This window comes from Pelophylax lessonae (genome assembly GCF_965119305.1).
Source record: "Pelophylax lessonae genome assembly, chromosome: 1".
In the NCBI taxonomy this organism is placed as follows: Eukaryota; Metazoa; Chordata; class Amphibia; order Anura; family Ranidae; genus Pelophylax; species Pelophylax lessonae.
This window is the reverse complement of record NC_138768.1, coordinates 870,801,071-870,815,922: the sequence shown is the minus strand read 5'-3', so window position 1 is coordinate 870,815,922 and position 14,852 is coordinate 870,801,071. Positions and strand designations below refer to the sequence as shown.

The window sequence follows — 14,852 nt, the reverse complement described above, 5'->3', positions numbered from 1 at the left end:
CAACGTTTCGTCTCAATAGACTTCGTCTGGGCGTGAATTTTATTTGAATTTTATTATCTCTTCTAGACCTTGTAAAGATCTGGTGATGTCTGATCGGTGGGTTTGCTTCTTCTTCGTCCTGGGCTTCTGGTTCTAGTGTGTTGGTATCCTCTACTCTTCTATTTGGGATTTCGTCGTTGGTTTTCTCGGTTTCTTGTTGTTTTTCCCATTGTGGCTTGTGTGTTAGGCCCCTTCTCCTTTCGTTGTTGGTTTCCGCTCCTGACGTATATGAGGATGAATCTGAGGAATTATAGTTCCTTGAATTTTTGGTTTGTTGGCCATATTGTGTTTTGTTTCTTTGTGTTCTGTTGCTTGTCCATTTGTATGCCCTATTTTGGCTAAAGGCGTTTTTATCCCGCCAATATTTCTTCTCTTTTTTCCTTAGTATCTCCTTGCTATGTTGTTCCAAATGTTCTTTCAATTTCTTTTCTTGTTCTGAATATAATGTCAGGGATTTGAGGGGGGTTAGTTGTTCATATACTCCTTTGATGTCATTGTCCAGGGTTTTCAGTTGTCGTTCATATTATCCTTGAAGCAAAATCATCAGATTTTTTGAACAATCATTGAGGATGTTCTCCCAATCCTTCTTCATTTGCGTCGTGATGTTATCCATAGTGGGGAATATTTGCATTCTTAGGCCGACTGGATTTATATTTTCCTTTATGTACTGCTCAAACGATTTGATGTGCCAGTAGAGCGACGATTTTTGCTCCAGATGTTTTTTAAGGGTGTTGAACAAGGCCGTTACATCTGAATTTTGTTGCTCGTGACCTTGGAAGTTTTTTTGTATGTCTGTCATCAGGTTTTCCCATTCGTTGCCTACTAGATCTCCACCTTTTTCTTCTTCCATTTTTTCTCTGTCACAGATTTCCCAATATGTTGCAATTTAGGGAAATGTTGTTAGTGGGATTTGTGGTTTCTCTTCCTCTCTGTGTTGCCAAATTGCCTACAGATTGGAGGGGATTGTGTTCTACGGTCCCACTTTTATCAAACAGTATTGATAAGGTAATGCTCTATCAGTTTCTTCTCTTGTTCACTGTACAGGGCATTTGTTTTTAAAGGAGTTAATTGCGTATATAGATGTATAAGTATTAGGGTGTGTGGGGTAGGCGCTACTCACTAAATAATATAATAAGTAGTCCAATGGTGATATGTTGCGATGTGTAAAATATGTTACATATCAATAATTGCTTTGCATTTCAATAAAGATATACATAAAAAAAACAAAAAAAAAAGAATATAAAGTGACCAGTGCTCTGAAGGTATGGACCTTCCACCTGAAAGTGCTGCAAATAGTGTAGAAGTGCTGAAAACAGTGCTTTGCTAGTACCTTGTTATAACACTAGCGGGAGTGTTATATTTTTAATATACAGTGTAAAGTGTATACTTCTGATGCACTGTGTAAATGCCAACCAAGTAAAAAAATATGCAACCTTATAAAGTGCCGAGTGTGCAATTAAAAAATTGTTGAATCAGATAACGTGCCAAGTGTATAGTGTTAATTAATACATTAGTAAACTAGATTGATTCCCAAAAAAGTAAAGCTTATATATAAAATGTCATGCAGTAACACTTGCTACGTGCAACAAAACATATAAAGTGCCAGTGTATGGTATATAAGGTTCCAAGTGTGTATATACCACATAATCAACAGAATCCAATTGTAAACTGGTGACAGTGCCAAAATCTTTAAAAAGAAATTTCACAGTCCACAATGCAAAGTGCTTATTCCAATGGAATCCATGCCAGTGATCTTGTATAGTTGCAGATAATAAAAGCAATGGCTATGAGTGATATGTGCTTCTCTGTGTTCCGTAGTGCATAGAAGGCTGTGCAGTGCTTTCCCCCTATGGTAATGTGTTAGTCCTTTTGTGCAGTAAGGTGTTCCTCTGGCTCCTCCGTCCTTCTCTTTCACGTTTGATCTCAGCAAGCCGGGCCTCTCTGGCTATCTCTTCTTCTTGCAGGCCGTCTCCAGCTGAGCGCGCCTCTGTCTTGGAATCCAGATGTCTCTTAGAATGTAAGTTTGCTTGGGCAGGGCCTTTTTCTTCTCCTGTTGGCTGATTTCAGGTGGGCTTTCTAACGCATCCGTCTTCAAGATTCTAATGTACAAAGTGGTGGATTGCTTGCAGTTGATATATATAAAATTGGATAATCCTCGCACTTTGTTCACTAACCTTTGATTGGCGGTCTATTGGCATCCCTATTCCTAGCTCAGCAGAGGCAGCACCCGTATATAGAGTCTCATCAAGGTTTTTAATTTGTCTATGATATTCAACCTGTAGAAGTAACACCAGGTTCCTTGAGCATTCGTTCAATTTGTTTTCCCATTCTTTTTTCATTTGATTAGTGATATCCTCTAATGTAGGAAAGATTTGTATCCTTAATCCAATGGGATTGATGTTTTCATTGATGTATCGCTCAAAGGACCTGATGTGCCAATGTAAGGTTGATTTTTTTCTCCAAAGCCTTTTTGAGAGTTGCAAAGAGTGAAATCGTGTCTGACTCTTGTTGTTCCTTTGATTGAAAACTAGTCCAGGCAAAAATGACCCTTATGGCAAATATCCAATTTGGAATCTTACCCACCAAGGGGTTCCCTCCAATTTGATTTATTTGTATCTATCAAAGAGGAAAAAAGGGAAGACTCTTTAAAGTAAAAGAAGAAGAGAGAATTATTATCTGTGCTCAGGTACCCAATTGGGATACTAGAGAAAATAGCTAAAAGGAACAATGGTGTCATTGGAAACTTAAGCAGAAATTGCCCATTGCTCAAGGAACCCCTAGCAACCTCAGGAGGAACCCTAGGATTCCACGAAACCCTGTTTGAGAAACCCTGCTGTACGGGGATTTTACATTTGCCCACTAAAAAAAAGCCCTAATTATATCTATTATACTAGTAAATTTATATTCATTCTGGTGGCTCTTCCTCCTTTTTTTTTTTTTTTCCTCCACAGGATGGCTCCTTCTTTGTGGTGATCCTCGCAAGCAGCCTCCCCTTCCCTGCTTTCTAGTTGGTGCATTTTTGGGACCATATGGTGTGCCTATATCTTGTATAATCTACCTGATTGTCTCAGTGGTATACAACAAAAAAAGCCAGGGCATCCCCTGCCCCCTCAAAATAGAGGTACATCTAGGTACTGCAAGCTATCATGTACAGCTACGCATTTGAGATCTATCATGTACAGCTACGCATTTGAGATATCGGTACAGTGTGAGTATGGCAGACTGACTTTATCTCTATTGGATGCTATATGTATGTATTTGTTGTATGTTAACATATATTTACAGTATCCCACAAAAGTGAGTACATCCCTCACATATTACAAATATTTTACTATATCTTTTCATGTGACAACACTGAAGAAATGCACTTTGCTACAATGTAAAGTAGTGAGTGTACAGCTTGTATAACAGTGTAAATTTGCTGTCCCCTCAAAATAATATAACACACAGCTATTAATGTCTAAACCGCTGGCAACAAAAGTGAGTACATCCCTAAGTGGGAATGTCCATATAGTGTCATAGGGCCAAAGTGTCAATATTTTGTGTGGCCACCATTATTTTCCAGTTCTGCCTTAACCCTATCTTTGATGCATCCTGATACCTGTGGATCAGCCTTTTACCAATACTTGTCTATGATATGTCTAATCTGGGGGTGTTGACTGGAATAGTTTAATGTAATTTTGTCATATTCGTCTTGTCAGAGTCATAGTTGTGTTTAATTTGTTGGAAGAGTAAATCTTCTCATTGATTTGTTATTGGCTCTTTGGTATGCTTTGAGTATTTTTTTCGAATATCCTCAGGCCAAAAGTCTATCTTTTAATTCATTGGCTTGTCTATGAAAGTCCTCTTGCAATGAGCAATTCTGCTTGATGCACAGAGATTGCCCATAGGGGATCGATTTAAGAAGGCTTTTTTGGGTGTCTACCGCTTGCTCTTAAAATCGTGTTTCCTGTAGTGGGTTTGCAGAAAAGGGTCGTACCCAGGGTTAGATTGGGCTTAACAAATATTTAAATATCTAAGAAAGAGATACACTGTTGGTTGAATGTCATAGTGAATGACAAGTTGTAGTTGGTAGTATTAAGCAATTGCATGAAAGTATTTAGTGACTTCCTTGACCCATCCCAGAGTATGAGAATGTCGTCGATGTACCTGTGCCATGATAAAATATGGCACAGGTACATCGAGAGAGACTCTTGACTCATAATGTGACGTTCCCACCCCCCCAGGTACAGGTTGGCGTACGATGTCCCCATCACCACCCCCTGCACCTCATCACCACCCCCTGCACCTGGAGGTGGTGGGAGCCGTCAAACAGAAAAAAAATATTGTGTAAGATAAATTCCAAAACTGTCAACACAAATTTATTGTATTGTTTTTGGTTGGCACTTCTTTCTTGCAGGAATGCATTAATAACTGAAATCCCCTTGCTGTGAGGTATACTGCTATAGACTGCTTTTACGTCAACAACTACCAATCACACATTAGAGGGGGACATGGACATTTTCTATCATCTGAAGCAGGTGGATTGTATCCTTGGTGTAGAAGGGTAATGACATTACATGTGGCCGTAGATTAGTGTCAACTAATATACTTGCATTCTTAGTTAGACTTCCTCGTCCAGAGATTATAGACCTACCTGGTGGTTTTATTGGATTTTTATGAATTTTAGGTAATGCATTGAATGTGGGTGTCTGTGGCCAATCTATTTTCCAAAATTCCCATGTAGTCTTGGGGATTACTCCTTGATTATATGCTTCATTATTTAAGTTTAATAGCATTTTTATTGGGCTGATAATAATTTTGCTCTGGGGAACTTTTTTATACCATTCACTGTTTTTAAGAATCTTTTGGCACATTTGAGTTGAGAATATTGGTCAGTTGTTCATTCCTCTAAGGTCTGATAGAGCTTTTCTTTGTGCCCGGTTTTATTCAGATCCTTCCTTAACCTCCCTGGCGGTCTGATTATGTCAGAATTTTTGTGCTAAAAGTGGTACATTGTTTTGCATGGAAATAATGTTGTTTTATATTTTAGACCTGTAATTCTTAGGAATAACTCACTTAAATCTATCATACCCGGGATGTCTAATAGACTCTTGTTTGGACAAAGTTTGAAACATGAAATCATAAATTATAATGTAATAATAATACATTTAACCTTAAAATGCGTAAGTGGTTCTTCACTGTAAGAGTGGTAAGGATGTGGAATTCTCTTCCACAAGCAGTCGTATCAGCAGGGAGCATTGATAGTTTCAAAAAACTATTAGATGGGCACCTTAGAGACCACAACATACAGGGGTATACAATGTATGGTTAAAAGCAAACACACACACATCATAGGTTGAACTGGATGGACTGATGTCTTTTTTCAACCTCACTAACTATGTAACTATGTAACATTTCATCAAATTCTTCAATGTTTTGGAAGTGGAGATATTTCATTATGAGGGAGAATCTGTACTCTGACATGACCGTGCCAAAGAATGGAGTGGCAAGTAATGTATTGGTTGTCCAATACCAATTCTGCAGGGGTTTCCCCACCACTCCCTGAAGAATTATTAGGCTCAGAAATTTCCAAATGTCATCTTTGCTCACTGGTTCCCACTTTCTGCATCTTGCAAACTTCCGATGCGTAGCCAATTGTTGCTTTTTGTACCGGTTTGTCTCAGTAACTATTTTTTCAATAACCTCATCGGTCAGAAATAATTGTAGGTGTGCCAAGGAGTTGTCATGGTCAACGTCAACTTTCATTACAGGTGCTCCAGTAAAAGGGATTTTTGGGGGTGCTGCCTCATTCGTATCGCAGTCAATAGGGCACCAAGTTCTCACATCGCTGAGCTCAGTTGCAGAATCGTCGCTGTTGTCATTTTTAGTACCAGATGAGGAATTTTCCCACGAATTGCTATCACTTAGTTCTTCAAGTAATTCTGATACACCGTCGTTGTTTTCCAGTTCAGCCAACAGCGTTTTTGAGCTAAAAGAACGCTTTTTGGACGCCATGGACGTTCTCAATTTTCCAGGCACAAAGTAGAGCAAAAAGTACAGGCAGGGCACTGGAAAAGCCTCTAGGTGAAATGGCATGATACAAAGTTGTAATCCTAACAGATTAAAAAAATAAATAAAATGACACAGTGTAATCTCCCGCCAGTTCCACCCCCCTGCGACGCGGCACTTGTAGGGAAGGGAAGCGGAAGAAGGTGCCGGTATTGGCCGAGAGGACAGTGTTGGAAGATGAGTATCATTCTGGGGTAATCCCAAGTGTGGCTCGGGGTTACCGCTTTTAGCACTGAATATTAACTCCGAGCCACACTTGGAAATACCGCTAGGAAGGTTAATAGACAAGGACTGAATTTCCTGTGTGGTCTGTTAAACGAAAGCTAGTATATTACCATTTAATGATAAAGAGGGAAAGTTTTTAGATTTGCATTTGAATTTGTTTAGCAATGGGAAAATCAATAGAACTAGTAGGTAGTTCCTTTAACTCTAGTAATTCCTCAAAGTCAATTTGATCAATACGGTCAACCTCCTCTGACATATCATTTCCCTGAAGGGGTTTAATCAATTGTTGCAGGGCTTTAAAGTCCTGCCTTTTGTAGCGAGACCGGTCAAAACTGGTCATCCAGTCATCTGGGATTTTCTTTTTATTATGAATGACCTTGAGGAGCAGTTTTCTTGCGAAGAGGTTAATAACCTTAATTGTCTCAAATGGGTCAAGGTCTTTCTCTTTACAGAACCCAAGCCCTAAAGAAAAAACTCTCAGATTGGGATAAGTTAATAACTTCTAAAGGGATTGATCTGTCTGTGTTCATGTTATGTAATGTTGTATGTTTGTTTGCACGGTTTTGTTGTGTTCTGGAGTCTTCTCTAAAGTCCCGTACACACGCACAGATTGTTGGCCAACCGATCGGCCGTCTTTTGTCCAGTGTTTGTGGTTGAAATGTGCTCTAGACTTGCACTGGACTTTTGTTGGCCAACAAAAACCAACTTCAGAAGTGATGTCATGTGATGGTTGACTTTCCCTGTGTTTTTTCTTCTCTGAGCATGCCCAGTCTTGCTCATCTGATTTTTGTCTGCCGAAATCTGTACTGACGGAGGAACAATTGGCCGTTCTTTGTTGGCCAACAAAAATTTTATAGCATGCACACCAGATTTTTTTCGGCCGAAAATTCGCAGTTGGTTGTCGGAAGCATCATACTAACAAGCCAACAATCAGCAGATCGGACGTTAGCCGATAAGTTACGGCCAACAATCTGTGCATGTGTACGGGGCTTAATAAAAAAGAAAAGGTCCTTTGAGATTTAGGGGCTTCTGCTCCCCCCCCCCCCGCAGGTAAATCCAGAGGGCAACACCAACTGGTGTTAATGGTTACCAGTGCTTGTGTATGAATATATGATATATATATTAGCAGGCATCCTCAATGTCCTGTTCAGGATTTACATATCCCCCAGGCACCTTTTGAGACCTCTGATCCTTTGATCTATTCCAGGATTTCCACCTCTCCCTTTCAGTCAATTTAATCTCACCTGGTACACTCAGTCAGTACTCTGTAGCCTGGGAAGGGAACAGGTCTTTTCTGTTAGAGATAAAGGTTGGTAAAAATTGGGTATGTGGAGGCTGACAGTCAGTAGGCTTGTTAGTTAAGATTGCTGATGTGTAGATAGAGCTGAGACATGGCTAGTCTTAGTTTTTTTGAAAGTTTAATTTTCCTCTGAAACATTATACAGCCCCCCCCCCATCTTTACTGTTCGCTTTACTAGTTAATTTGGATGAAGCTGGCTGGTCTACATTAAAGTTTGCACCCACTGGGTGCGCTCTATAAACTGTATGAAGCCTGAGCTTTATACAGTAAACAGCACTGTGATCTGGTACTGGGACAGGAACTTCCCTTCCCACTTTGGAACAAAACTGAGTTGGGCTGAGTGCTGCCCTAAGGAGTGAGCCATAGACTGTGGTTAGGTTTGACCTGAGGAGTGAGCCATAGACTTGGGAGAGCTCTGGTGGGAGGAAAAAAGGTGGATTATAACCAGCACTGCCATAATCAAAATGAGACTTCGGGTCCTTTCACACGGTCCGCATTACGTTGCGGACCGTGCTCTGCTCAGCGGGGATCGATCCGCCGATCCCCGCTGAGCCGGTGGATGACAGCTCCATCTCCGTACTGTGTGCGGAGAGGGAGGTGTCAGAGCCCTGTTTCTCTCTATGGGGAATTGTATGAGAGCGGACCGCCTGTCCGCTCTCATCCGATCCCCTGGACGGATGGAAAATAGGGTTTCCATCCGTCCGGATTTCACGGACAGGATCGGATGCGGGTGTCTCCGCTGACATCCGCTGCCCCATAGGGATTGCATGGAGGATCCGATCAGATCCGCTTAAAAAACTGAAAGGCGGATCTGATCGGACCGCCCGTGTGAAAGGACCCTTAAGTGGTGTTTGCAGGAAGGGGATGTGAGCCGGACACAGTGCAGTAAACAGGACGAACTCTGCAGAGTTGTATTCCACAGGGAAAGCCTTACACAGGTGTTCTATATAGGATGAGCTTGGTATGTACTATGCTGTCAAAGGAGAGATACATTGTCTTGACTGGGGATGAGGGATTTATTAACCACTTCAATACAAGTCACTTTAACCCCCTTCCTGCCCAGGCCAATTTTCAGCTTTTAGCACTGTTGCATTTTGAATGACAATTGCGCGGTCATGCAACACTGTACCTAAACCAAATTTATGTAATTTTCCCCCCACAAATAGAGCTTTCTTTTGGTGGTATTTCATCACCGCAAGGTTTTTTCTTTTTTGCTAAACAAATAAAAAAAAAAGACCGAAAAGTTTGAAAAAAAAAAAAATTTTTTTGTATGTTATACAATTTTGTAAATAAATATTTTTTTTTCCTGCACTGATGAGACTGCACTGACAGGCACTGATATGTAGAACTGATATGCAGCATTGGTGGGCACTGGTATGTAGAACTGATATGCAGCATTGATGGGCACTGATAGGCGGCAATAATGGGCACTGGTGGGCAGCACTGATGGGGAGGGCAATGGGGGGCTACCTGAGCCCTGATTGCCATCCCTGGTGGCCATAGTGGGCATCCCTGGGGTCATGGGTGGGCATCCCTGGTGGTTCTAGTGGCACCCCCAACCCCCCCCCCCCCCCCGAGGGTCTTCACTGGTAATCAATGATCTGATTACCAGTGCCGACCCCCCCCCCCCGTCAGAGGAGCCGCCAATCGGCGCTCCTTTACTCGTGCCTGTCAGGCACGTACTAAGGAAAGCCGATCAACGGCTCTTCCTGTTTACTATGTGACCAGCCGTGATTGGACATGGTTGGTCACATGGTAAAGAGCCTGTGCGCCCCTGGGGGGCGCACAGAGCGCATTATCCTGCCGCCGTCATATGACGTCCGGTCAGGATAATGCAACCACATTCCCGCCGTCATTCTGCTATAGGGCGTGCGGGATGTGGTTAAAGAGTGGAATGATATTTTGCATCAGATTTTGATTATTAGTTATCCTGAAGTATGTGTATGTAACTCTACTTAGTGCCAACATTGAAGCTGATATTCATAAAAAAAAAGGTGGACAGGAATCTTTATCCCCATAAAGGGTCTTCTCATTGACTCTAAAATTGAAATGTGCTGGAATCCTCTATATTCATCTGATTTGGTTATTTAGGGTGAGGTGACAAGCCTTCAACTCTTGGGCGGAAGACGCACATTGTGGTATTTTTGTATTTGTAGACTAAACAATGTTTCCACAGCTTATTTATGTCCTTTATTTTCCCTCCATTGCATCATCTGTGTTCCTCCCAATGAGGATTCCTATGACTACCAGAGATGAGCTTTACGTACTGTGTATGCTTAGGCGCAGGGAATGCCTCCACCATCTATGATTGGTTGTCTGCTTTGACATCTTCCCAGCAGGAAAGCTCAGGCAGGTGATGGAGTACATTGATCAGTGCAGCGACCAGTTGCCTCCGACTCTTGACTAAAAGTTTTCCAAAATTCCCATTTGAAAAAATTCATTATTAGACTGCATTCTCTTCTCCTAGTGGGAGCAGCCACAATTTAGCCAGTCCCTGTTAAAGGCCACCTTCAGTCTATCTTATCTTGTGTAGGAATGCACAGAAATGGTTACCAGTCCCTGTTAAGGGCCACCTTCAGTCTGTCTTACCATGTGTAGGAATGTACAGAAATGGTTACCAAGTGTCAGACTTTCACTGTCATTTTCTCTCTTTCTTCTACTTTCAGGAATGGCATCTGCTAATCTGAGGAAGGAGCTGGAATGTTCCATCTGTCTGAACATTTCTACAACTCCTATAACCCTGAAATGTGGACACACCTTTTGCTGGGACTGTATTGGTTGTGTGTTGGATACACAGGAGGGGCCTGGAGGTTATTCCTGTCCTGAATGCGGAGACAAATTCCAGGAGCGGCCTGCACTGCGTAACATGGCGGAGAATTTCCTGTCTGCTCAGTCAGATCAGGAGAAATCCGGGGTCCTCTTGACTCACACTCCTGTGAAATCCTTTTTGGTATGTGAAGATTCTCTATGTGACAATCATCTAAGTGTCCACAGCAAGTCACCAATCCACGTCTTATGTGGCCCCACCACTTCCCTGGCGAACAGGGAATGCTCCATCCATAAGGAACTACTGAAGTATTACTGCACCAAGGACTCTACCTGTATCTGTCTGTCCTGCAGGCTGGATGAGGAACACTGGGAGCACCAGGTGGAGACTCTGGATGAGGCCTCTGAGACGAGGAAGAAGAAACTGAGAAATGTTCTGCAGAAACTGATGACAGAGAGAGAGGAGACAGAGAAAAGAGTCCAGAGTCTTCAGGAATGCAGGAGGAGAGTACAAGGAAAAGCAGATGATGAAGCAGAGAGAGTGACTCTCTTGTTCAGAGATCTCGGGAGACGTCTGGAAGACCTGGAGAAGAGAGCCCTGAGTGAGATCTCCGGGCAGGCAGAGCGGGTCTCTCTATCACTGTCTGATATGATCCAACAGCTGGAAATAAAGAAGGAGGAGCTGTCCAGGAAGATGGGGGACATTGAGGAGCTGTGTGCCATGAATGATCCACTGACTGTCCTACAGGAATCAGACACAGGTGACTTGTGTGATACTGAGGATGGAGATGACAGAGAAAGACTTGATAAACTCCTCCATGATGGAGGGGATCTGGATGTGGCGTGGGTCTCGCACACATTACACACCGGATTATCTGATATCGTGTCTAGGGTAAAATTACAGAAATGTACAGGCACGCATGTCTATCCGCATTCTACTACACAGGGCAAAGTTCTTTCAGGGGTTACAGACATATTACTGGATGTGAGCACAGCTGGTAATAATCTACATATATCAGATGACCGGAAAACTGCATCCTCATCATCACATCAGAATCGCCCAGAAACGCCCGAGAGATTTCAGTATGATCAGGTGATAATTAGTCAGAGTTTCTCCTCAGGGCGACATTTCTGGGAAGTGAATGTTGGAGGGTCAGAGTACTGGATAGTCGGGATGTGTTACCCCAGTATAGACAGGAGAGGTTGTCAGTCAGTGATTGGATATAATAAGAAATCCTGGGGTTTGGAGATGTTTGGGGGTAACCAGTACTCAATGATACATGACAGGAAGAAGATCCTCATACCCGGCAATATCTCCAGTAACAGAGTTATGATATATCTGGATTATGAGGCTGGGCGGATCTCCTTTTATGAATTGTGTGACCCAATTCGACCCCTTATCACCTTCACCCCCACTTTCAGTGAACCCCTCCATGCTGGGTTACTGGTAGGGAGTGGTTCCTGTATAAGGATATCTGGGGGGAAATGGATGTGAGGAACCTGCCCAGAGACTGGGGACATCACAGGGTGGAGAATCTGGTGAAATATTCGGCTAATAGGAGGAAGCGGTGGACAAAAGCCAACATTACTGATTTTTCTATAGCTGCTGGCTCCAGGTCTGTCATCTTCATCCTAAACCTCACTTCACTATCTAGTGTGCCATTGACCAGGAACAAGCATACATGAGTTGAGATTTAAGCCTCGTACACACACAACGATTATCGGCCGACCGATCGGCCGTCTTTTGTCCAGTGTTGTTGTGTTGGTTGAAATGTGCTCTAGACTGCACACAAATTTTCTCGGCCAACAAAAACCAACTTCAGAAGTGATGTCATGTGCTGGTTTACTTTCCGTGTGTTTTTTCTTCTCTGGGCATGCCCAGTCTTGCTCATCTGAATTTTGTCTGCCGAAATCTCTACTAACTGACGGAAAATCGGCCGTTGTGTTGACGCCCAACAAAAATTTTATAGCATGCACACCAGATTTTGTTCGGCCGAAAAGTCGCAGTCGGTTGTCGGAAGCATCATACTAACAAGCCGACAATCGGACGTTGGCCGAAAATTTACGGCCAACAATCGGTGCGTGTGTACGGGGCTTTAGGCTTCACTAGCTGCATGATTGTTCCAGGTCAGTGAAACAGAAGGTAGTATAGTGAAGGTAGGGATTACAGTCCTGGAGCCGGCACCTTTGCAGTAAATCTATAGCCAAAGCATACTTTTTCAGTTTTAGATGGAGTTGAGAACCATAAGATGTATACTGCTGATTTGGGGCTCCTTTATGAGATTTTTTCTCACTTCTGTCCTGCTGACCAGATTTCTAGACAGGAAGTGAAGGGAATTCTCCCACAACAACAGGGACAGAAATACAAAGGCTTTTCTTTTATAGAGTAGAGGAGGGATCCTCAAACTACGGCCCTCCAGCTGTTGCAGAACTACACATCCCATGAGGCATTGTAAAACTCTGAAATTCGCAGACATGACTAGGCACGTTGGGAATTGTAGTTCCTGAACAACTGGACGGCCATAGTTTGAAGACCCCTGGAGTAGAGGGAGAATTGGAACGTCTGTCGTGGTTTCTTTGTGTCTGTGTTGCAGATTTTCCTTTATATCCTATCTAGTAATATGTTGTCACCAGGATAAGAATTGAAGGAAAATATCTTTTGGGGCCCCCCTTAGTAGTAAAAACCTGATAGGGGTGTCAAACCTCCCCCACTCATTCCAAAGCTAGAAGATTAGATTTTGTCTAGACCCACAATATCCATGTTGTTTTTGTTCCATAAGGTGTAAATGATGAACATATGGCCGTGTTGTGTGTGTGTGTGTGGGGGGTATTATGGACAGGTGAAAGGGGGGTATCAGGAAGTAGAACTCCTGAACTCTGTAGATGGGAATTTTGATCAATAATTGGATATAGATGGGAATTTTGATCAGTAATTGGATATAGATGGGAATTTTGATCAGTAATTGGAGATAGATGGGAATTTTGATCAGTAATTGGAGATAGATGGGAATTTTGATCAGTAATTGGAGATAGATGGGAATTTTGATCAGTAATTGGAGATAGATGTAATGATGGGCCAGATTAGTCTATTACTAGAATCAACATTAACTCCTTCAGTCCGAGAACCTCTATGGAGCAGCATCAAATATTTCCCTCCCTCTTTGGCCTATTTGATCAGTCAAGCTGATAAGGGGGGTTCACAGGTATCAGAAATTAATGTCTCTTGTACATTATAGTGTTTGTACTTGGGATGGTCCTACATGGCATCTGTTCAGGATTGGATTGTAATAACCTATTTAATGAAGAGGTCAGATTCTTGAAACACTTGCCATGTCTAAGGATCTACAAATGTGTTTCTCTCTCTCTCTCTCTCTACTTTTTAAGTCTTTATTTTGTAACTTTGTCGCCCAAATAAACTTTCAAAACATTCACTGTGATCAGACGTTGATGATTTCCTTATCACATTCCACAACAACTGGTTGTAACACAAATTATATTTTATTTGTTGTTAGACCAAAACTGTAAGCAACCAATTACTCAACTCTTCCGGTTTCCTAGACCATAGAACAGATCAGGGACATTCCAGTCCTTGGTCAACTCTATGGTCAATCAGCTTCAGTTAGGGGCGCCCGGGTGGGATGGGAAAGCAGCGGGAATCCCCTTCTGCTGCATGTAAATGTAATCCAGCAGCTAATTAGCTGCTAGGATCACTTTTACATTATTCAGCATCGCAGGCTGAGAAAAAACAAAGCCTTTTAGGTCTACTAGCAGACTGTCTAAACTACACATGAATTGTAGATGGCCAGTTGAAGTAAATAGATAGGAGTCTTTTTTTGTGGCAGTACTGTGATCTTCAGGTTGCCAGGTTGAGTTACATTTAGAACTACCCCTCCCATATGTAGATTTTTCTAGTGAACGCTGGGTTGTGTTTCAATCCGATCAGAACTTCCCTGAGATATTTAGTTGGATGAATGGACATAAAACATCCAGTTTATTCCATTTAAGGGTCAATTTCACAAACTTGCTCACTTCCCCTTTCCATATTTGTGTAGGAAAGCCTTTGCGGTTTGGTCACATTGAACCACAAGCTAGGGTTTGCATAACAAAAAGGTGTTGGAATCAGGGCCGATCCTAGGGTAACAGACGCCTGGGTGCAGAAATATTTATGGCGCCCCCCGTGTGGGCGTGGTCATCTTACCAACTCCTCCCCTTTCCTAATGGGACCTGGAGGGGGTCTCTCCAAGGAACACAGAGAGGGCCTCTGTTAGAGAGTCTGTTAGAAAGAGCCTCCACCAGGCCCCATTAGAGACTACAATGGGGTTGTATCATGGGACCTGGAGGGGGGTCTCTCGAACAGAGGTCATCTCTGTGTGCATTTTAAAGTCTGTTAGAAAGACCCCCCACCAGGCCCCATTAGAGACTACAACAGAGTCTAATGGGACCTGGAGGGGGGTTTATCTTACAGAGGCCC

At 42.5% G+C, this 14,852-nt stretch overlaps 1 protein-coding gene across 1 annotated transcript in view; it reads left to right on the top strand.

Annotated features, from left to right (window-relative positions):
• LOC309569259 (E3 ubiquitin-protein ligase TRIM39-like) overlaps positions 1–11,876 on the top strand; it is a gene marked incomplete at both ends in the record, with an annotated part of 435,889 nt that extends 424,013 nt beyond the window's left edge. The window contains one exon of the mRNA XM_082275018.1: positions 10,661–11,876. Coding sequence (XP_082131144.1) covers positions 10,661–11,876 — 1,216 coding nt within the window. The remainder of the gene's footprint in view (positions 1–10,660) is intronic.
• Between the last annotated feature and the right edge of the window lie 2,976 nt (positions 11,877–14,852).